We start from the raw sequence: 22,211 nt of genomic DNA on the forward strand, positions 1-22,211 counted from the left end.
ACTCCAAATCTCATCTTTATCTAACTTTTGATTGATGAAAAGAAGGAACACAATATGGTCACAATATGGTCTTTTGTGACCATGCTGCGGAACTCTCCTTCCCAGTTATGCTCTTATAAAGATTTTTTTATTGCAGCAAGCAATTGGATGATAAAACATGACTGCATCTTAACTGCTGTGCATAGGTGTTTTAGGCTATTGTATTATTGTGTATATATGATGCTGTTTTATTGGCCACTGTTTTACATTTTTCATAAGCTATAAACTGCACTGATATGGAGATTATATCGTAAAATAAATAAAACAAATGCATTTTTCCCAGTGGCTAATGAACATACAATAAAAATGCCTATCTACAAATACAACATAATTAAAAGGGTGTGTGTGTAAAAGTATTCATTTGCATTCATGTGTAAAACACATAATACTATGCTCCTGGAAATTAGAAGACCCTGTGTCATCTTGGAAGCCTCTCCCAGCACTGTATTGCCATTAAAAAAGCCAATTCTCAACAGTGTCCAACACTAGTGAAAAATGCTAGGGTCCTCCTCATACAGTATATACGCATCCTCTGCTCTTATAAACTATTCCAGAAAGAGAGATGGCAACAAACTAACTTGTTCATGAGATTATTCAGCATAGTCCTATGTCAACAACCAACATACATTTAAACACAAGCAGAAGCCCCCTAGTAGAAAGCCAAATATAGTACATTGCGTACCCACAACCCATCATGATCAAAGGACCTAATATACTCTAATTAGCACTTTTAACAAGAAAAGCATTTTATAGTTTTATCTTGCTCCTTCTTGCATCATCAATGCTTATGGTTTTCTTTGATGTTTTGCTTTTAAAAATATATAGTTTAGTTTTGCCCTGTGAGGTAAATCAGTAGAGTTCCCATTTTACAGAACTGAGGCTGAAGACTGTTCCTGGGCCACACAGGGAGGCTGTCACTTGACAGGGATTTGAACATAGCCTATAATCCAGTTAACAAACCAGAAAAGAACATCTAGCCCAAAGGACCCCACCTTTAGCATGCAGGATCAGCAGGCTGAAACTATCCTGACTAAAGGCTAATGATCAGGTTTTATTCACAGAGCCACAGTAAAACAGCTATATTTTGGCACTCAAACCATGGTGAGCTTGTTGCATGCATTCACTGCCACACACAGGATTCAGTTTTTGGTATGACCTGGCTAATATTATAGAATCACAGTTGCAAGGGACCCAGAAGCTCAACGTATCCCAACCCTGTGCATTGCAGGAATATGCAGCTGTCCCTTACCAGGATTGAACCTGTAACCTTGGTGTTATCAGCACCACACTATAACCAACTGTACATGACATCATACAATATTTTATACTGCAGATGATCCATGTGGGGGAGGAAGTCTAAACTGGGTCTTCAGGTTCATCGGTGAGTATGCCGTGCCAGTGTGAGAACACTTCTCAGGCAGGCACAGCAACTTGACTTTGATGTGATGCCACCTGTAAGGGGCTCTGGTACGGTTTCCATGCCAGGCATCACATTTAAACTGTGTGCCAGTACTTTGTATGTAGTGGTGGAGACAAGGCTAATTGAAGCGTTTGCCAGTCATTCATTATTCCTATACACGTATGTACCATATAACTCGGTCCATTCACGTGCAGAATAAGACTGCAGCCAACTCTTAATTACACACAGGTGTTAGGTGCATTTACAAGTTATCAGGTTTGTGTGGAACACTTAACGTGGACGAGAACGCCGTTGCCCGAAAGATTAGCACCGGCTGGGGAGTCAACCCGCGCAAACTTTTAAAGTCTCCCCCCCCCCGCCGCCTTCAACAACTGACGCCCCAAAACTACTAGAAGCTTTGTTTCTGAAAGGAAATTCTTATGCAAAATAACTGCAAACCCTCACGACGAGCGCACTATATTCTTATTTCGGGGCGTCCCTCACAAGGGTCGGCCGCCGCTTTCCCAACTTGGGCGTAACTTTCGGCCAGGTTGCTGCAGCCGAAGGCTAAGCGGCGGCGTCTCTTTCCTCGAAGGCGCCTTGCGCGGACTCGGAGGCGCCGCCTTCCCCGCGCGGTCCCGAATGCATCCCCGCCGCCCCCCTCCTCGGTTTCCGCCCCCTCTCCTGAGCCCCCTTACCTTGGTACGCGAGGCTGAAGCGCGCGCCCACCGCCAGCAGGAGAGCAGCCAAGCAGACGGAGGGGCTCCGCATGTTGCCCTCGCCCTGGCGCCCCTTCGGCTCCCACTGCAAGGCTGCCGGCCGACGCGAGAGCCGGGAGCAAGCGAGCGGCTCGGGGAGGGGCGACGAGCAGGCAGAGGGGCTCCCCTTGCAAGCTCCTCCCTCCGCAGCCTCTTCCCGCTGAAACTTCACCACAGCCTCCCTCCTCCTCCTCTCTCCCCACCCGCGACGCGCAGGACGCCGAGCCCAGCTGCAAAGCAGCGCCGAGGGAGGCTGAGGTGGCCCCAAAGGGGCGCCTTCCTAGCAGCAGCGCTCGTGCAACGCTCCCGAATCAACTCTCTCTCGGCGCTGGGATTCCGCCAGTTTAAAAAAAATAAATTTCCTCCACTGCGGTTTCAAAATGTATTTTCCCTCCACGGGCCGTTTGCAGAATCAATTCATTTAATGATGCGGGAGAAGCAGGAGCCTGGAAAGGGTCAAGCACACCACCAACCCGCCCAGCCGCCTCCTGCTTTGCTCAAGGCGACGCTCGCGGCCGCCTTGGGTTTCCCCCTCCCTTCGTCAGCCCTGCTTGTAATCCAGACCACGATGGTCTCGCGCGCCAGACCAAAAGGATGCCTGCGGGCTCCCCTCCTGCCTCTGAAAGGCTTGAGGCCTTCCCAGACATGCCCGCCGCCAAGGAGCTTTTGGTGTGTGGCGGGACTTCTTCCAGCGTTACCCCTAGTCCGACACAAGTAGAGCAGTATCCTGCCGCCACTCACGGGGAGCGGAGCCTTTAGCAACTCTTACCACTGCGATGCAGGGACGGAGAACACTGCCTAGGTTTTAGGCCAGTTTGGTCTTCTCAACAAGGACATAGAGGTTGCCTCAGTTCCAGTCAGTGTGACCTCTGCGTGGGCTTCCCAGACATATCTGGTCAGCCACTGTAGGAGCAAAATGCTGGGCTTTCGGGAAAGAAAATGCAGAGAAGTACATGCATGGACAATTGCATCAACGGTGACACCTATCTTCCTTAAAATCATTCCTCAAAACTCATTTTTTTCAGCATGCCTTGTCTACTAGATCCTAATTACCAATTAACCGAGCTTTAAGTACATGTAATGGAATCTGCAGACCTTCATCTCTCCCTCTCTCCATTTCCCCAGTTTGCTTTTAGATTGTAAGCTTCTTGAGAGAAGAGTGTTCTCTAAATTGCCTATTTCTTATTTATTGGAAACACTTGCTTTTAAAACGACACATTTCTCCCTCTGTATGAGACACTAAAGGCTGCTCACAAACCATAAACAATGATAAAACAGATATAAAACAAAAGTATGAATAAAAATAACACCAAGTTGGCAGATATTACAATGCATATTCAGACCACCAGGAGAAAAAGGAGAGCCAAGAATTTGACATTCAAACCTCCTGCAGATTCAGCAAACATCCATCTAGAACAAACAAAAAAATCAGCTTGACACTGATTTCCATTGGGTAAGAGACCAAAGAAATCTTCCAGGACAGGGCACCACAGTGCCTTTACCTGATTAACACAAAACAGGGCATCTCCTGATAACTTCTAGGAACAGGCCGTAGTTCTTCAAGTATCCTGGTCCTAAACTATTTACAGTTTTTAACATCTTCATCTCAAAGAATAAGTAGGTTAACAAGTATTCTTCCTGAATATCTTCCTGAATCAACTGCAATGTGAATTTATACTTGTAGATTCAAATGATAAATTTGTTTATATAAAAATCCAATAAAATACCTCAACCCAACCTTTGAAGTACAAAAATATATTTTTTTATTAAAACACAGAGTTAAGGCCACAACATTTCAGTAAGACTGTGATACTCATCTTTGTTGCAGTAACTAAAAATATTTATACAAATAAATACTAGGAAGTTGGTCCAAAATCAATGCAAATCAGTTGAAACATGCTAATTTTACAAAAAAATCCATCAATATGATCATTATATATCTGCCATTATCATTTTCAAGTATAAATTGCAGTATCCGCTTGCAAGCTGCCAGTTATGACACCACATTTATGCAAGCTTTATAAATTTAAGCATCAAAGTATTACACAGGTAGAGGACGTCTTTTTGGCCTGATGTGCTGCCTCCTTTTGATTTTCTTCAGCATGGTTCTGATTTTCGTCTTTAGTCTTCTCTTTAGGTAAGTCTCCTTGATTGCCAGTTTCCTGCTCACTGTGAGGAAGATTTTCAAGTTTGTTTTCATCACAGCTGTGTGCATTCTTCTGCTTTGAAGTCTTTCGTTTAAAAAAAGAAAACTAAAACACACATAGAAAAACAAAACCCACATACAGTTATTAACTATTTTGAAAACTATTGAGTATGTTTGACAATTCTTTTAAGGCAGAAAAAGGAGTCTGCATGCGCAACTTTTTACTTATTCGGATATAATATGAAACAAAATGTTTATATCTAGAGAGATGATTGCAAGTTTGACTCAAATATCTGCATCTTGATCAATGTTTTTTCAGAATTTAAGTTCCACTGAGTTAAGCAGGGCTTACTTCCAAGTAAGTCTTGCAGAAAGCATAATACAGTACTGCAATCTTAAACCAGTTAACTGTGCTAGGACTATTGCCAATAGAAGCAGGATGAAGAAGAAACATTCCTAATGAATTATTGTAACACAAACAACAAAGCATTATGCAACTATGATAATTGATAACAGATGTTTGTTTACAACATCCAAGTAGACTGCAAAAGATTATGCTCAAAAATAAATGGGGATATGTCAACAGAAACATTTGCTGCTTTCAGACTGAACAACTAATTCAGTATGTAGTACTCTTGGTTGCAAATTTATCTTATCTAAATAAGCTGCACCCATAGTTTTCCAAGGGAGAAACAGTGATTAACTCCCATCCTGAGAACACATACCGTATTTTTCGCTCTATAACACGCACCTGACCATAACACGCACATCGTTTTTAGAGGAGGAAAACAAGGGAAAAAATATTCTGAATGAAACAGTGGACGTATCATTTTTGTGCTTCATGCTGTGGCCACAGACATGTGATCTGATGGTGAATTTGGGGTGACCCAATGCAAAAATCCTGAGAATCCCTGTGGATCCATGCTTTGTAACCACGTTTTTGCACCATTGCAGCCCCAGGCAACAGTGGGTGCGTGATTTTTTTTGGGGGGGACAGGCTGTAGCCATGGACATGCTATGTGCTCTGATGGTGAATTTTGGCTGACCCAATGCAAAGATCCTGAGGATCCATGTGGATCCATGCTTTGTAACCACGTTTTTGCACCATTGCAGCCCCAGGCAACAATGGGTGTGTGATTTTGGGGGGGGCAGGCTGTAGCCATGGACATGCTGTGTGCTCTGATGGTGAATTTGGGGTGACCCAATGCAAAGATCCTGAGGATCCATGTGGATCCATGCTTTGTAACCACATTTTAAGTGGGGAGGGAAGGAAAAACACAGAAGGCTAAGAATGCAGGAGAGGGCTATAACGTGAGGAAAGGAAGGCAAAAGTTTCCCCCCACCCACCCACACAAGCCAGCCACTGTTTAAGGATTTCATCCTTTTAAATGGAAGAAAGCATATTTGAATGCTGTGTGTCTCCAAAAACAAAAAGCAGGAAGTCAAATCAGAATTTTAAGCCGAACCTGTAATCTCTCTTCCCTTCACAAACATTGTTCCCTCCGGAGCAGGGACAGGATAGAAGGAAGGACGATCCTTTCCTTTCCTCTCTACTTGCCTGGAGGGGAGGGGCTTTCCCTGCTCTTTGTTCGGACGCTCTGCTTTCCTCTCTACTTGCCTGGAGGGGAGGGGCTTTCCCTGCTCTTTGTTCCGTTTGAGCAAACACAGCAACGAAACAGAGCAGGGTGGGCAGTAAGACCCTGAGGCAGAATGAAGGAAAGCAGCAGCTTCCTGTCTCATGGAGCTCCCTTCTCCCTGAAGCGCGGTTTGATTTTTGCCTTATTTTTCGGCTCCAGAGACCACACATTCGCTGCATAACACGCACAGACATTTCCCCTTCCTTTTTAGGAGAAAAAATCTGCGTGTTATAGAGCGAAAAATACGGTACTTGGAAGAAACTTGGATTTGAGCCATCTAAAGTTTCATACAAGGGCAAAGCATCTTGACAATTCACAGATCATGCAACCAAGCTACACAACTTCTTAAGGTATGCAAATATGGTGCAGACTTTCCCATAAGTACTAATTTTGACTACAGGATGATGAATACATCTTTTCGATGTTCCTTCATTAACCTCTCTTGCTCCACACATAACAAATTAGCACATCTGAGACTATGCTCAAACCTTGGTTCTTGACATGATTTTTCAATGTGCCATCTTTTTTTAAAAAAAGAAAGAGCATTCAAAAACCCTCCACCTGCAGTCTGAAGTTACATAGTCTAAACTTTAGAGCGTTCTGCCACATGTTATTTCTGCATGTTTGAATTGGCTCTTCGTTAAGAGAATGTAGTAAAAAAAAAAAAAAAAAAGGCTAGCAACTTTATATAATCAACAGGTTAGAAATTCAGATTAGCTCAAAAAATGAACAATTATCTCAATGTATAGAAACACTCAAAATTAGACTACAGTACTGTGGTTTGATATTTAGTAGCAACGTAGTGCTAGGCACTGAACACAGAAGCCACAGTTTTCCTTCCCAGAAAGACTGCAAACCAATATCCCTATTCTAAACATACACACCTGGAAATAGCACTACGCTATGCATAAGTAACCCAACCAGGTTGAAACATGGTTTCAGGTGCATCTCAGGTTTAATAATAACACACTTCCTTCTGTTGGGGGTCAAGTTATCCAGGATGAGATGTAAAAAAAAATCTTTTTTTACCCTTTTTGCCTTCTGCGGTAGTTTTGTCTTGTCCTCGTCACTGTCTGCGATTGCTCCTGAAGAATTGTTTGTGACGCAAGCCACTGCAGTTTCACACTCTGAAAATAACCCAACAAATTAGCTGCCATTTTCAAAGTCCCACTTCCGACTAATTCAGCCAACACATGCTTAAAGTCATGAGCCATTCATCTTAAACATGGAGGCATTTAATGGGATATTCAGTAAAGCTAAAACTAGACAGCCAAACCTCAAGAATTTTAGTTTTATTTGACTCATATCTATTCTTTGTTGTTGTTCCCATTGGGACCCAGACACTTATAACAGAAGAATGAGTATAATGTTGGTGGGCATGTAAATTGTTTCGTCTAAAAATCTTACAGGCAACAGAAGGCAGGGTATTCTCCATCAAAGCAAGAAAAGAACAAACATGACCCATCCCATAAGGTTCCCTAAGATATCTGAGCTGCATTGGAACAGAGGAATGTTCTGTGCTACTAAGAGCATCTCCACATAGCAGAATAATCCTCCCTCTCTCTTTTGATGCACAACTGCGTTACCATAGCACAGTGGCAGAACACACACTTCATTATTCACCCAGGCCACTGGATCTTCCATTGCTGTGTTCCTGGGTGCTGAGTTTGTTGTAATGGCTGCTCTATAGCCTGCTTTGATGTTTTGTGGTTTAATTAGTTTAAGTATATTGTTTTGTTTTAGTGTGCTATAAAACCACCCTGTGGTTTTAGACAAAGGGCAGTCTATAAATAGAATAAAGACACAACAGATCCCAGGTTCATTCCACGGCATCTCCAGAAAGAGCTGGGGAAATCCTGTTGGAAACCCCAGATAGCCACTGCCAATCAATGTAGACAACAGTGAGTGTGACAGATGAATGGTCTAATTCAATATATTGCAGCTCCTCCCAGTTCCATATCATAGATCTTATAACCAAAAATAAAACACGCCAAAACTGGTGTGAGAGGGGAGAGAAAACCGGGAGTGGGTGGACATGACACTCAGCTGCAGTTTATTAAGCTGTAGTTTATTGAGGTGGGATTGTTAGGTCTGAAGCTATTTACTTCCTTTATGTATATCACAGGGTGGGCCTGACTTATTCGTGACAAGGTAGACAATTGGGAAGACTGTGAACATGGACAGAAAACAGACATTCAGATCACAAGAGACTGAGGAGGTTTTGCCCCCAAGACAATTTTAGCCCTGATTGCAGTAGATTATTTTTTCCCATACGAAACATAGAATTGTAGAATTGGAAGGAACCTTGAGGGTCAACTAGTCCAACCCCCAGCAGTGCAGGAATCTCAACTAAAGCATATGTGAATGGTGGCCATAAAACCTTTGCTTAAAAACCTCAAAGGAAGGGGAGTCCACAGCCTCTTGTGGGAGTCTGTCCACTGTAGAACAGCTCTTACTGTCAGAAAGGTCTTCCTGATGTTTAGTCACAATCTGCTTTCTTGTAGAAGGGGAGTTTATTGGCTTGTGGGGTTTTTTGTTCTTGTTTTTATTATGTATTTTCTGTTCTTATATTGTATTTCTATGTTGTGAACCACCCTGAGATCTACAAATGAAGAGTGGTATAAAAAACAAACAAACAAACAAACAAATGAGAAAACAAGCTTGCTCCATCTTCCATGTGACAGCCCTTTAGATAATTGAAGATGGCTATCATACCTCCTATCAGTCTCCTCTTTACCACGCTAAACATACCAGACTCCCTCACTCCAGATACTTGAACATTTTGATCACTCTGCTCTGCATACATTCCAGCTTGTCAATAGTCTTCTTAAATTGCGACACCCAGAACTGGACACAGTACTCCAGGTGTGGTCTGACCAAGGCAGAATAGAGTGGTACTATGACTTCCCTGGATCTGGACACTATATTTCGGTAGATGCAGCCTAGAATAGCATTAAATTTTTTTGCTGCTGCTTATGGTCTACCAAAACCCCTGGATCCTTTTTTGTTTGTACCATACTATTGGCAAGCCAGATGTCCCCCATCTTATATTGGTGCAGCTGGTTCTTCCTGACTAAGTGTAGAACCATACATTTATTCTTATTTAAATTCATTTTGTTAGTTTGGGCCCACTTCTCCAATCTGTTAAGGTCATCTTGAATCTTCTGTGGCATTGGCCAACCCTCCCGGTCTTGTGTCATCTGCAAATTTGGTAAGCATCCCCTCAATACCTTCAGGCAAGTCATTTATACAGTCCTTGAACAACAATGGGACCAGGATAGAACCCTGCAGTACCTCACTAGTCACTTTTTTCCAGGATGATGAGTAGTGGGCTCATTTCTGTGGAATTCCCTTCCACTTGTGATTAGATCACTTGTTGAACTTCCAGGGACTACAGAAGACTTCTTTTATTATAACAAGCATTTAATTGACATCTGGTTTTATAGGTTTAACCAATTGTTTATCTTTCCCATACAGTATTTTATTTCTTGTGTACCACTTAAGAGACAATTGTAGTTAAGTTGGCTCTGCAAACTGACACTTAAAGGATCTCTAAAAAACAAGCCCTATTGTTATGCAGCTCAGATCTTAAAGTTTCAGCCTGTATGGGAACTATAAAACTCAGCAGTTCATGCAGGATCAGGACTTTAATGTATTATTTGGTGTTTGGTGCTTATTTGGTATTCAACCAGGGACAAATGCACTAAAAATATTTGACAAGAAGTTCCTGAAAGTTAGCTGGAATGAAAACTAAAGGATTCTCTTTTTTCTCCCCACCCTCAGGAATTATAAATTTATTTGAATCTTTGTTTTTACTTGCACGATGAAAAGCAGATAGCAATACATTTTTTTCATACTTAGAAATAGGTAAAACAATTGCAAGGAAACTTCTAGTATCCTGCTTTTTTCCATTTGAAAAATTACAACAATGCAGGCTGAAACAAGATCTAAGACAGCTTGCTGTATTTGCTGAAAGTTTCCTGAAAAAGGCTTAGAACTCTATGCAGTTAATACAAATTGGCATTAACAATGTTTTGTCTATCCTTTTAAAACTGGCAGGGTTCAGTTCTTTTTCTAGCTGACACAAACCACAATGACAGCGTGGCAAGGACAAAGGGGCACATAACTCTTCTGAAGCAAACTGTAAAATTAAGACTATATTAGTGACCACCTAGGAAAAAACAAATCTGACAATTCCACCCAGCAAGGGCTATCCTTAATTCATCCATGATATCAATTTATCATTTGGGCAGGTACGTGAAAGGAAGACGAGCTAAAGCAAATGGCTCATTAAAACCAAGGATCTTATTTATTGACCCACGGAACTGTCAGTCAACACAGAGAGAATTACATCAATTAATACAAAGCAGGGAAGACACATATATAAAATAGTCTGGAAGCAATCAGCACCACTTCCTCCTAGCAACTGTCTATGCAGTGAATTCTAGAAAGGATAAAATATTGCACCAGATGAATGAAATAAGGTGTTCTTGTGTAAGAATCTATTGTACGCTAGTTTCTACACTCACAAACGCACACACCCCTCTCTACCCTCCAAACATGAGGCATTAGGAGAGTTCAAGGGCACACTCTAGCCAGGCAAATACACTTGAAGTACAAAGCAGGGTGAGTGAGCGTTCCCACAATGGTTTAACCCCAGTGACTGTTCTTGCATGTTAATCTGCCAACCTGTGTCTACATTATCATGTCTACATTAGAATCAGGAGGACAGATAGTATCTTCAGTGGCCAGGATTCTTAAGTTCTTGTGCCCCAAAATGTGTTGGAAATACTTGGTGTCAATTACGACATGATGCTGGTAGTTAATTTAGTGTGCTAACTTGTAACTAAAACTGGGTTGTATTTAGTGAGCAATCCCATGGATTGATTTATATACAAAGAACTTAATGCTGCTGAACAAAAAGTACCTTTTTAGATTCTATTTAGATGCCTGGATTATTATTTTTTTAAAAATCTAAACTAAACTAGATTATGACAAAGATTTTCAGAAGGCAAACACAACTGATAATTTATCTAACTGCTTACCCTATCACAATGGACACACAGTGCAACCCTATGCATGTTTATTCAGAAGCAAATCCCACCAAGTCCAATGGAACTTAATTCTTATTAAGTGAGTTTAAGACTGCAACCACTTTCTAAGAACTATAGAACTATAGCAGACAATTAGTCTGCATATAAGCCCTTGATAGAAAAGATGCAAACAATTACTGATGCTTGAAGAGCTATGACTTCCTTAGGAAACAAAGCACAGCTCTTATCTGAAGTCAACATTATGCAATGTTTCTATAAGCAAACAGGTAAAAGTTAAATGCTGAAAGTTGATTGACACATTTGTTCCTACCTTGCTTAGTTGGGTCTTCTTCTGTACATGCCTCTACTTTCTAAAAATACAAATATATAATATTGTTTTAAAAAGAGGTTAAAAAAGAAATACTTAATTGAGAGTACTTAAAAAAAGGATAAGCCTCAAAGGAATACACCTGCCCTGGGGTTAAGAATGACGAAGGGGAAGATGACAATCTCCTAAGTCAATACATTATTTAAAAGAAAATCAAACTATCTCCCTTATTTTCAAATAACAACCATCATTTAGTTGAAAGAAGGGAGGGAGGAAGGAAGGAAAAAGAAAGAAAGAAAGAAAGAAAGAAAGAAAGAAAGAAAGAAAGAAAGAAAGAAAGATGGGTTCATTGCAACAGCAAAAACGTGTCTGAAAAAGTACCAATATTGCAGAATATGATATTTTTTTAAAAAACAGCTGAAAGGAATGCAAACACAGTTTCCTTGCCTTACCTACAAAGTCCTCTCTATAGCAGGCCCTGCATGGGTCCCAATTTGGTCTGTGAGCCTGTTTTCCCAAACCATGCTCATCCACCCCACACCTGATGTCATGTGAAGGAACAATTGACAGCTTTAAAGTGCCTTTCCTTTTTAAATGAGGCTTGCTGTTAGTGCCAATCAGCTGTGGTGACAGCAAGCCCTGGTGGGACTGGCTGTGCTATGGAGTGATCCAGTGGTATCGGGACTTGCTGCAAGATTCCTCTGCAACACTGGCTTGAATTCAATATGGCAATGCAAAAGATGGTCCTCTGCAGGCAAAGACTGAGCTGTGCCCACAAAGGGAAAAATTACACCACTGAGACATCAGGTGATTGAAGGATGGGAGGTTCCATCAAAATGGTTGGTAGGTGGTGAGGGAGGGCAGTATCAGGCCTGCCCACTGACTTTGATCCCCACCTGTGTTTTATAGTCTTGCCCCAGCTTATTTCTCTCCTATTATATTTCCAATACAACCCTACTTGTGAGCTTTACTCCTCCAGTTCCCTCATCTTCCATTGTCCAAAGGTCTCCTGGCTCTCTTAGAAGATTTTGCCTTTCTCTTTTGCTGTCCTGTATGCCTGCCATGAACAATGATTTAATGCCATCTCTCTGCCTTCCTTCAAATCCCTCCTCAAAACTTCCAAGGTTCCTATGCCCTATTGTACTTTAGTCTGTAACCCAGCCTAAGCCCACTTAACTGACACATACTATGTCCCTGTCTCCCATTCTTCCTTATTTCACCATGTTGAATTTTAGACTACAAGCACTTCAAACACAGAAAAATGCACAGAATCCACAATAGAGCTATTCAGTTTGTTTCTTTGTTGTTTAAGTCAGCTGCTTACCTTGAATACACATTAGAACCAATCTGTGGCTTAATTTTGACATGACTAACAGTACAGTGGATAATGGGATCTTGAGAAAGGTACAAAACTGAAAGTGAACAAAATTGTTTTACCTTTATAGTTTCTGTAGCCATCTGATTTGTTTCCTCAATCTCACATGATTTACTGCTCTGTCCCTCATTTTCAGGTGATGGATCATCATTATGTTCCACTGCAACTGGTTCCTGCCCCTTTTTCTTGTCCATTTCTTCTTCTTCTTCTTCTTCTTCTTCTTCTTCTTCTTCTTCTTCTTCTTCTTCTTCTTCTTCTTCGTTATCATTAGTCTCTTCCTCGTCGGATGATTTTTGAACCTGTGAAATAAGTGAATACATTTTAAGGCTGTGAACACATGTAGGAGATACACACTGCAAAACAATTTTATGGTTAATATTATATAATATTAAAGCAATCCAAAGCTGCATATTGACTATACCTTCAAAGCACACTGAAGGCATATATCCACCCCCTGCCGAAAACAGTATCCTGGGATTATTAGGAGTGCTGGGAGGAGTAAATTGCTGTTCCCGTTATTCTTTAGGCCAGGGAGATTATGTTTTGAATGTGATTTAAAAGTATGATGTTTATGCAAGTCCAACTCCCCAGTCCATCATGTGGGAGGGAGTTTGAATGAGGTGGAGATGTCCCTCTGCTCAGGCCTGCCTGGTTCTGCCGATGAGGGCCTGCTCAAATGACAGCACCAGAAGAAGCTCCCAGCCACAAACCCTGAAACGGGGCACCTGCAGGTGGAGGAGGGCAGAGCTGGGCCACCACAGAATCTACTGTATCCTAAGTCATCCCTGCTGCTGTCACCTGATGTCAATGATCCTAATCTAGGTTGCGTTCACTGCACCAGCTAGGAGCTGGTACTGTATAGCTATTTTCCTCCCTGCCCTGACTGGTGTGAGCTGCAGTGCTGAGAATGCAACAGAAGCTACGATGCTCCATTAAGCCCCACTGCTGCTGACCAGAAGGTTTCGACTGCAATCCAAGTAGATAACAGGAGATGAACCATGATATCCCCAGTAAGTTTAACCCTGAACGTGAATAAATGATTTACCATTGTCGTTTCTGTAGCTGTCTGGTTCTTTTTCTCACTCTCAAATGATTTGCTGTTCTGTTGCTCATTTTCAGGTGCTTGGTCATTATCGTGTTTCGCTGTATCTTGTTCTTCAACCTCTTCCTCCTCTATTTCCTCAACCTCCTCCTCCTCTTCTTCCTCCTCTTCCTCTTTTTCTTCTTCTTCATTGTCATGATTCTCACCACCATCACTCTCTTCCTCATCAGATGATTTTTGATCCTATGGTGTCATTGAAGACAGGTTGTTTTTTTAAGCTTAGGTTTGGCAGAATAAAGGCTTGATAACCGCATATAAACGATATATGAAAACTTGCAAAGAAAGCACTCAACAGGTTTTGCATTAATAATCTATTTTGTAGGTGTAACAAGTTGAATGAAACAAAGTCCAAAGCAGAGGCAACATCACAATGTCCATGAATTTCAGTGGAAATAAATGTTCCTATGATATTAAAAATAGCGACTATAACATTTTCATATGCATTCTTCCTCACACTATAATACAGATGCTACAGCATGTTTCGAAAATCTCATGTATGTTAACCATCAGGGAGATGGAAATAGATCACCAGTCCCACATTTATCAATTAGGTGGGATTCTCCTGTAAAAGGCTTTTCATTTTGTTTGTTTTTTGCTTTATATTTTTGCATATAAGAACTGTGTAACCCTTAATGAAATAAGGACATTCATTCTTTGTGACACTTGTTTGTATGCTTGGTGTTATCATGCTGAAATTTAATTAAACGTAAAATATATATCTCATCTAAAATGTGTGTTGATATTTAAATCTAGAATTGTATTTGATAAAACTGAGGTTTTTGCTAAGCTAATATACTATTCTGTATATTAATAAAGTACTATATGAACAAGCTAATGAGATGGCTCAGTTTGCATGTGCAGAGTTAATTTTTATCCAAGCAATTGTATGTTGCCATGGTAATTATTTTCAAGAAACATGGGCAATGCTTTTATGTTGGGTATTTTAGATAACTACCTCTAATTGCAATTTTTGAACTCTCCAGTATTTAGCAAATACACTAAATTTGATATGAATATTTTTCATTGTCAATCATAGTTACCTACGGGATAGACACAGTTTGTTCGAGATACCTGATGTATAAAGAAAACCTGTTCCAAAGGGATGCTGTGATTGTCAATCAGGAGTCAGAAGTTACTGTATTTTAAAATACAGTCACACCCAATGCTAAGCAACCATATCATGTTTTATACAAGATAGGGAAAGGATGTGGGAAAAATGCACAAAACAGAAAATACATAGATTTCTAGCACACACGGTACACTGTGGGCATGTCCACACTAGAGCATTTCCATTCACATTTAATATGTGTAGTCAACATGACAAGGACATCGAACCCCAATCTGGAAGCTTCTCCTCTATAAATTTGGGTTTACTGGGGATAATCTGATAGAGTGGGGAAATGAGGCTCCACTTGGGGACACAGATTATTTGTTTAGATGTTCTTTTGGGGGTGGATCCATTGTCATTTTCTGCTATTCGCCTTTCCATGCCCATTACTTCCTCAATGCTTTCATTACTTTTCCAGCTGTGCTTATAACTATTTTCCGTGCACTCCCTAAGGAATTATTATTTTGTTATCCCTCATATCTGCACAAAACCAGAAAACTGCAAAAGCAAATTTAGAACTGATTATGTGCTTTTGCACACTTATCAAGCAGGGATTTTAAAAGAAAACACAACAAGGTGTGCTTGCAACTATCTGTGTGCATGCCTTATCCGCACTCAATTGGTGCAACAGAACCAACAAATTTGAAGGCATAGACAAATACAAAAGGGAATGCCTATTGGTATGAATGGAAATTTGCTCCCCATATACAAATTCAAGTATGTGTGGGGGTGGACTACTCCAGTCTAATTCAAATGTGGAAAAAGTAGATTAACAATTAAATAAAGCTCAAATGTGAACAAGCCCTTAGTCTAGAGATGCTAAATTACCTTCTGGTGTGCCAGTTCCTGGAAAGCAGAGATCTCCTCTTTATGTCCACCTCATACACCTGAAGTTGCTAAAAAAAACCCCCAGCACTTCTTCCAAACATTTCCCTCCCCCATTTCCACTGTTTTATGGGATCTCTCCACGGACCCTCCCCCCTGAAATATTACTAAACTAGTTTGCTCAGGTTCCATTTAGCCAGGAGAAAGCAAAGCCAGCTCTCCCCCCCCCCCTTCGTCATGCTGCATGGGAGGAGTAGCAAAGTTGTGACAAAGAAAGGATATGGGATTGGTTACAACTGGGGTCAAGTGCAACACAGGTAAGGCAAAGATGGCTTTAAAAATGCAGTCTACTTTATTTACCAACCCCAAGTGTCCCTCACATTGAGGAAGTCCTGAATTTGGCAAAGTTCTGCCTCCCTTTTATGTTCTGAGAGATTAAAGGGCATAAACAAGCAGTGGCAGGAGGCAACATGCTAATGTGGGGCTGAAAGAATGAAGACATCCACACAACCCAGCTAGAGAAAGCATTTATTAGCTATTTATTAGTGGTGTTCTTGAGATATAATAATTTCCTTGATGCCAAAGAAACTATGGTCAGGGTGGAGATAAGAGGACACCCATGTGCAAGAGAGAAATCACAGATGAAGGGCAGGATCTCGGTTGCAGAGCATCTGCTGCTTTGCATGCAGAAGGTCCCAGGTTCAGTCCACTGAGAAGTCTGAAACCTTGGAGAGCAACTGCTAATACTGCATAGACAATGCAGAGCTATATGGACTAATGGTCTGACTCGATATAAGCAACTTCCCACATTCCAATGAGGCCAGATCTTTGCTTGCTGTTCTATTCACAGCAGTTCCCTTTGGCCAACCATAGGCTTGCCATACGTCTGGAAAATTCTGGACATGTATGGAAATCGGATGCCTAAAATGGCATTGGTGCATGCGTGTGTGTGTTGAATTTTAAGAGAAGCCAGAAATTTACGGGATGTAGGACAACCCGTTCCCCCCCCCTTCAGTTTTCTGCCCCGCCCCCATTTTTTCAGGGTTTGTTTTTTGCTTTTAATTTTTCTGAAGAAGGCTGCGCCCTGGCGGCAGTGGAAGTGACAAGAGGTCACTTCCCTTGGCCGGGGGGGGGGGCAGGGAGAGGGAGAAGGCGGGAGGGAGCAGTGAAGCAGCCACAGCAAGCCTGGCCGTTTTTCGTTTTTTCCGGGGAGGGGATCACGTTTTATTTGTTGTTGTTTTTCTTGTCGGAGCTGGGCAGAGTGGCCATCCAGATGTGCTAGACAGTGATCACCCTGTGGTGTCACAGTCTGCAATGGGAAAGCTGGTGGGTCTCCTCCCCCAGGGGTGGTGGTTATTCATAAAACCCTGCTAAGGGTGCCTCGTCTGCAGTTTGGGGCAGAAAAAACACCTGCATTTTCTATCTTCTTCCTTGAAATCCACGGCTGACAGGGAGGGGCCAGAGATGCTTCTGCTGCTGCCAAAGGCAGCTGGTGCCTTTGAGGGCCCCCCTCCTGCAACAGAATGAGCGCAGCCAGACGGAGCTCAAGAATTTCAATGGTTTTGTTTATTGGTTAAATTTATATCCTACCTTTTCACCAAATGGTGTTCAAGGCAATTAGGAGCAAGTGAATTAGATGCTCTACATCTGTTCATAACGTAAACGATCATGCAGATGAAATTCCTGCATTGCAGGGGGCTGGACTAGATAACCCTTGGGGTCCCTTCCAACTCTACAATTCTATGATTCTATGAAAGACATATTTGCCAAAGAATTACAATCTGCTGTGTTAAAAAACAAACCAGAAGATCCATTTACTTTAACTGTCTGAATTTTGGAAGGCGAGGCAGAGGAATGCTGCCTAGAATCCATAGCAGTTTAACATTCCTGATGAAAATAGAAAGTAGCTCAAGTTTTCAATCCAGGAAGATTTATACTTAAGATTTATACTCAGCGGTAAGTAAGACCAGAAAGCAAACTAGACATGTTTGTTCCCTAAAGGGCCTGCTATAAATATAAATGCAGCTATTAAAAGGAATTATGGACACATTTTGTCCCAGTTGCTATTCTTTGAGAAAAATAAGATTTTGCCTATTTATCCTGTTTAAAACCATGGAATAGGATGTCTGACCCTTTTATGCAATTCAGATTAAGATCACAGTCTCTCTGTATTTTGCCAGAGTAGCCACTTAAACCAGATTCAGAAGATATGCGTCAAGGAATTCAGTATGTTCATCCTTCAACAGAAGTTTTATCTCCTTATTCTTGCCCCTTATTCTTTAAAGATCCAAAGGTGCACATGTGAACCATTCAACTAAAGTTATGCTTTTACTTTTGAATTGCTCCATATTGTTTTACTGTATGTAAGCCACCTTGGAAACATTTGTGTTAAGAGGCACTGTAGACTTGTGAGTCACCGACCTTCTGGTTAACAGCCAGATGCACTGACCCATTACACCATAGGCAATCCCTGTTTCCCCAACATGCACACTCACATGCTTGATCACAGTGGTCCTACTGCTAAGTCCCAATTCTGGAATATGAAACATGTCTATAGGAACTGACTTCTTTTCTACAGTAAAAACAGAATGAAAGCCAAGAGAGCTAGATATTGATCTTGCAACTATCTCTTTTCAGATTGTTTACAAGCTCGTGCAGTTTGTTTATGAGCTCCTGTACATTTTACCTTCTCTTTCCATTTCTAATATACAAGGGAAGAAGAATTAATTATACTTTAGCATCTTCCAATACAGCATCTTTTCCGGATAAAACCATGTTTTTTTCACCACCACCCCCCTACAACGACTGAAACATTGAAGAGGGAAGTTACAATCACCTTAATTCTGAATATGAGCCCAATCAACGTCAGTTAGCCAGATATATTACGATACTGAACTCCACTGTGCTTACTTATACAAACACTTAAGACTTAAATAAACAAATCACAGCCTATTCTTCAGAATACCAGTAACACATTTGGTTCTCCTCCACAGTCAGGATGTTGCCAAGTGGAATGGAAAATGTCTACTTTTTCCTTCAGGCTTGTTTACTAAACATTTTAATTAATAATATACTTTACCTCCCATTCTTTTCATGTTGCTCTATTTTGACCCTTTGCCAATGAATTCAGAAATAAGAATTCAATCAAAAGAGACAAAGAGTGTTTGAGAGAGAAAAGAAGGTTTCTGGAGCCTGATACTGAGTTAGAAAAATATGGTTGGAGATGACAACAACTCAGCCTTTTGCTCAATATCTCTCTTTGTAGACTACGGAGTCCTGGATCAACAAAATCAGTACTAGCATTAACTTTCATTTAACTGTAAAAGTGTCAAAATGAGGGCTAAGGGCCAGTTCATATGTCCCCCTTTTTAAACATGGGGCAAGTCAATCCCTCTTGACTTTTTCAGCAGATTTTACAGGATAGAACCAGTCTGGAAACCTCCAAGTAATTCAGTAATATAACCCACATTTCAAAGGTGTTTCAAGCCAAAGTACTGTGAGTGGCACAATGGGTCAGTGCGTCTTGCTCTCAACCAGAAGGCTGGGGATGGCTGTGGGCAGGATTCCTGCACTGCAGGAGGTTAGACTAGATGATCCTTGGCATCCCTTCCAACTCCACAATTCTATGATTATGTGAGTTGCACAGAGGCTGCAGCCTTTGTAAACACTGCAGAGGTTTGTGATGATGTCACCAAATCATTATGCACTATTAGTACAGTCGTACCTTGGTTCTCGAATGCCCCGGAACTCGTTCATTTCGGCTTCCAAAAGATCAAACACCAGAAGTGAGTGTTCCAGTTTTCTAACGTTCTTTTGGAAGCCAAACGTCCGATGGGCCTTCCGCGGCTTCTGATTGGCTGAAGGAGCTTCCTGCAGCCAATCAGAAGCCAAACTTTGGAAGTCAAATGTTTTGGAAGTTGAACAGACTTCCGGAACAGATTCCGTTCGACTTCCGAGGTACATGGGATTATGACTATGGAAGGACAAGGCGGTTGAGAACAGAATCATAGGCACTAGTTTACTACTGCAAGGACATGATTAAATTTTGACACAGATTTTATTTGTGTATTTATCCAATCCAGTTAAACAAAATGAGGACCAAAACTTTTTTTTTTTGGGGGGGGGGGGATAAAGATGTACAAATAAAGTTGTACAAAATAAACCTCAGGAAAATGTCTACTAATGTATCTAACGCTGAAACTGAATGGACTTAATTCTAAATCTCCTCCTCCTAACTAAACACAAACGATCCAGGTCTTAGTCCTGCCTCCTCTCTGTAATAATCACAGTATGCAAGTACCGTATTTTTCTGTGTATTAGACGAGGCTTTTTTTACTCAAAAATTGTGTCAAAAAACTGGGGTCGTCCAATACATGGATAGTGGCATGGGGGGGGGGAGAAGCAGCGCACCTGCCAGCCAGCTGGTTGGCGGGAGCGCAACTTCCCCCGATGCCGCAGTGAGTGGGAAATGATCTAGGGAGTATTACCTGCCCACAGCTGCGTGGGGGGGGGAGCTGTGCGCCTCCAGCCAGGTGGCTGGTGGGAGCGCAACTTCCCCCGATGCCACTATGAGCAGGAAACAGCTGCCTGAAGCTGCGTGGGGGGAGAAGCTCAACAACTTTCGACCATCTCCCCTCATTTTCTTAAAATTTAGTCCTCAAAAATGGGGGGTCTTATAAATGGGGGCGTCCTATAGACGGAAAAATATAGTAAGTGTTGATTCACACAAGTCAATGTCATCTTTCGTTAGATGTGTGGTACTAGTTATTTGAGATAGGATGGTGGTTGTTACAGAGCACATGGTGTTTTACTGTGGTTTTATAAATTGCTGGAAGCCTGCCAGAGTGGCTGGGGCAACCCAGTCAGGTGGGCAGCATATAAATAATAAATTATTATCAAATTATTATTCAGATGAAATCCTCAGCTGCAAGGAGACCCAGTATGGATGTTGAAGCTGCCCACAACAGCAGCAAGGTTTGGGGGTCCCCAATCCTCCCTCCCATTTTTCATATATGCAACTAAGTATACATCCAAATAAATTGTCCCAAATAAATATGATTGCATAGCAACAATAAATCAGAATAAACATTAACATGTTTTTTTTAAGAAGTGCATCATAATTTTAATATTTTTATTGGAAAACTTATTACAAGGCACAGTAAACATATTAAAACAACAGAAGCACTTAATATGCTTTGAACAAATGAAAAAGGAAGCCACATTCTTGGACACATAATTGGGCAACATAAATTATATGTCTGCTGTTGGACAGAGACTGGAAACAAAACAAGCGTTTTTTATCATTAGATGACAAACCAAATTCTTAGGGCAGGGGTAGGGAGTCTGCAGACCTCCAGAAGGTGGTGAACCCCAACTCCCATCAGTCCCTGCCAGAATGGCCAACAGTCAGGGATGATGGGAACTAGGATCCAACAACACCGGCAGGGTCACCGGTTCCCCATCACTCTCTTATGGCATGGCTGCATTGCTGGCTGCAAGAGCAAAACTATTGTCTTTGCTGGATCAGACCAAAGGTCTGTATCATTCAGTGTGCATGGCGCATGCAAGATATGACTTCTCACACCAATGTTCCTCATCCCTAAATAGTCACTCCCTTTGGTGGACACCCCCCCCCCAGAGCAATCTCTAATAAAAGTGCAATGCAGTAAGCACCTGTAGTTGAGAGAGAAAATTCGGAGAGCCCTTTGAGCATGCCTAAAGGGCTCTTTGGATCCCGGTCTCTGTCCAACAGCAGAGAGCCCGATGCCTGCAGGAAACCTGTAACCTGTATTACTGAAGAATACAGTGGGAGCCACTCCCACTTATTGGCCCCTAGCTTATCTGGCCCTTGAGGGGGTTGTCACCAATACCCTGTTTCATTCACCTTCCCCTTTCCACCACTTCTTGCAGAAGATTTATGAAGTACAGCCAGAGAACTCTACTGTCCTAGGCATGCCACTGTTCTTTCGGTATTACCCCCCTAATAGGACTGCCAAGCTGAGATAGCCAGCCAGCGTGTCTTGAAACAATACGTCCAAAGAAGGAACGCATGGAGTATTTTCTCTCAGTACAAGAAAACCTTTAGTCTACACACCATACACAGCTTTTGTGACCATGCAATGTTCAAAAAACTCAACAGTGAAATAGCATTAATCTGAAACAGCGGAGATCTCATAATTTGAACATGGTACCTGGTTCTCACTGGCAGATTTGTCACAGCACAAGACTGCTTTTAGTGTGTTTTATAAAGTTGAAATTTGAGGAATTTATATAAAATGACAAGTAAAATTGTTTAGTAAAAAAAATCATTAAGAAATAAATATAAATTTTGGCATAGTACTGTATTACAATTCCCTATACAAAATTTCCATGTAAAATCGAGCTTCAGGGCTACTTTAGTGTCAAATAATGTGGCAGCACATTGTTCCAAAATTGTGAATTTTGTAGTCCATTCACAACAT

At 41.5% G+C, this 22,211-nt stretch overlaps 2 protein-coding genes across 5 annotated transcripts in view; both read right to left on the minus strand.

The window, feature by feature from the left end:
- Positions 1-2,884, minus strand: part of SRPX (sushi repeat containing protein X-linked) — a 30,279-nt gene extending 27,395 nt beyond the window's left edge. Inside the window, exon 1 of one of the 3 annotated variants that reach the window (XM_083498379.1) lies at positions 2,137-2,884. In XM_083498379.1, coding sequence (XP_083354505.1) covers positions 2,137-2,209 — 73 coding nt within the window. In that variant the 5' untranslated portion in view covers positions 2,210-2,884. The remainder of the gene's footprint in view (positions 1-2,136) is intronic. The other 2 variants (XM_083498380.1, XM_083498381.1) reach the window with 2 other exon arrangements.
- Positions 2,885-3,935: 1,051 nt separating this feature from the next.
- The window catches only part of RPGR (retinitis pigmentosa GTPase regulator), a 42,092-nt gene continuing 23,816 nt past the window's right edge, over positions 3,936-22,211 (minus strand). For both annotated transcript variants that reach the window (XM_083498369.1, XM_083498370.1), the window contains exons 14-18: positions 13,761-14,000; positions 12,778-13,014; positions 11,344-11,383; positions 7,009-7,106; positions 3,936-4,448 (exon numbers count right to left, since the gene is read on the minus strand). In XM_083498369.1, coding sequence (XP_083354495.1) covers positions 4,230-4,448; positions 7,009-7,106; positions 11,344-11,383; positions 12,778-13,014; positions 13,761-14,000 — 834 coding nt within the window. In that variant the 3' untranslated portion in view covers positions 3,936-4,229. The remainder of the gene's footprint in view (positions 4,449-7,008; positions 7,107-11,343; positions 11,384-12,777; positions 13,015-13,760; positions 14,001-22,211) is intronic.

Source organism: Podarcis liolepis (assembly GCF_965112155.1).
Source record: "Podarcis liolepis genome assembly, chromosome: 4".
Classification (NCBI taxonomy): Eukaryota; Metazoa; Chordata; class Lepidosauria; order Squamata; family Lacertidae; genus Podarcis; species Podarcis liolepis.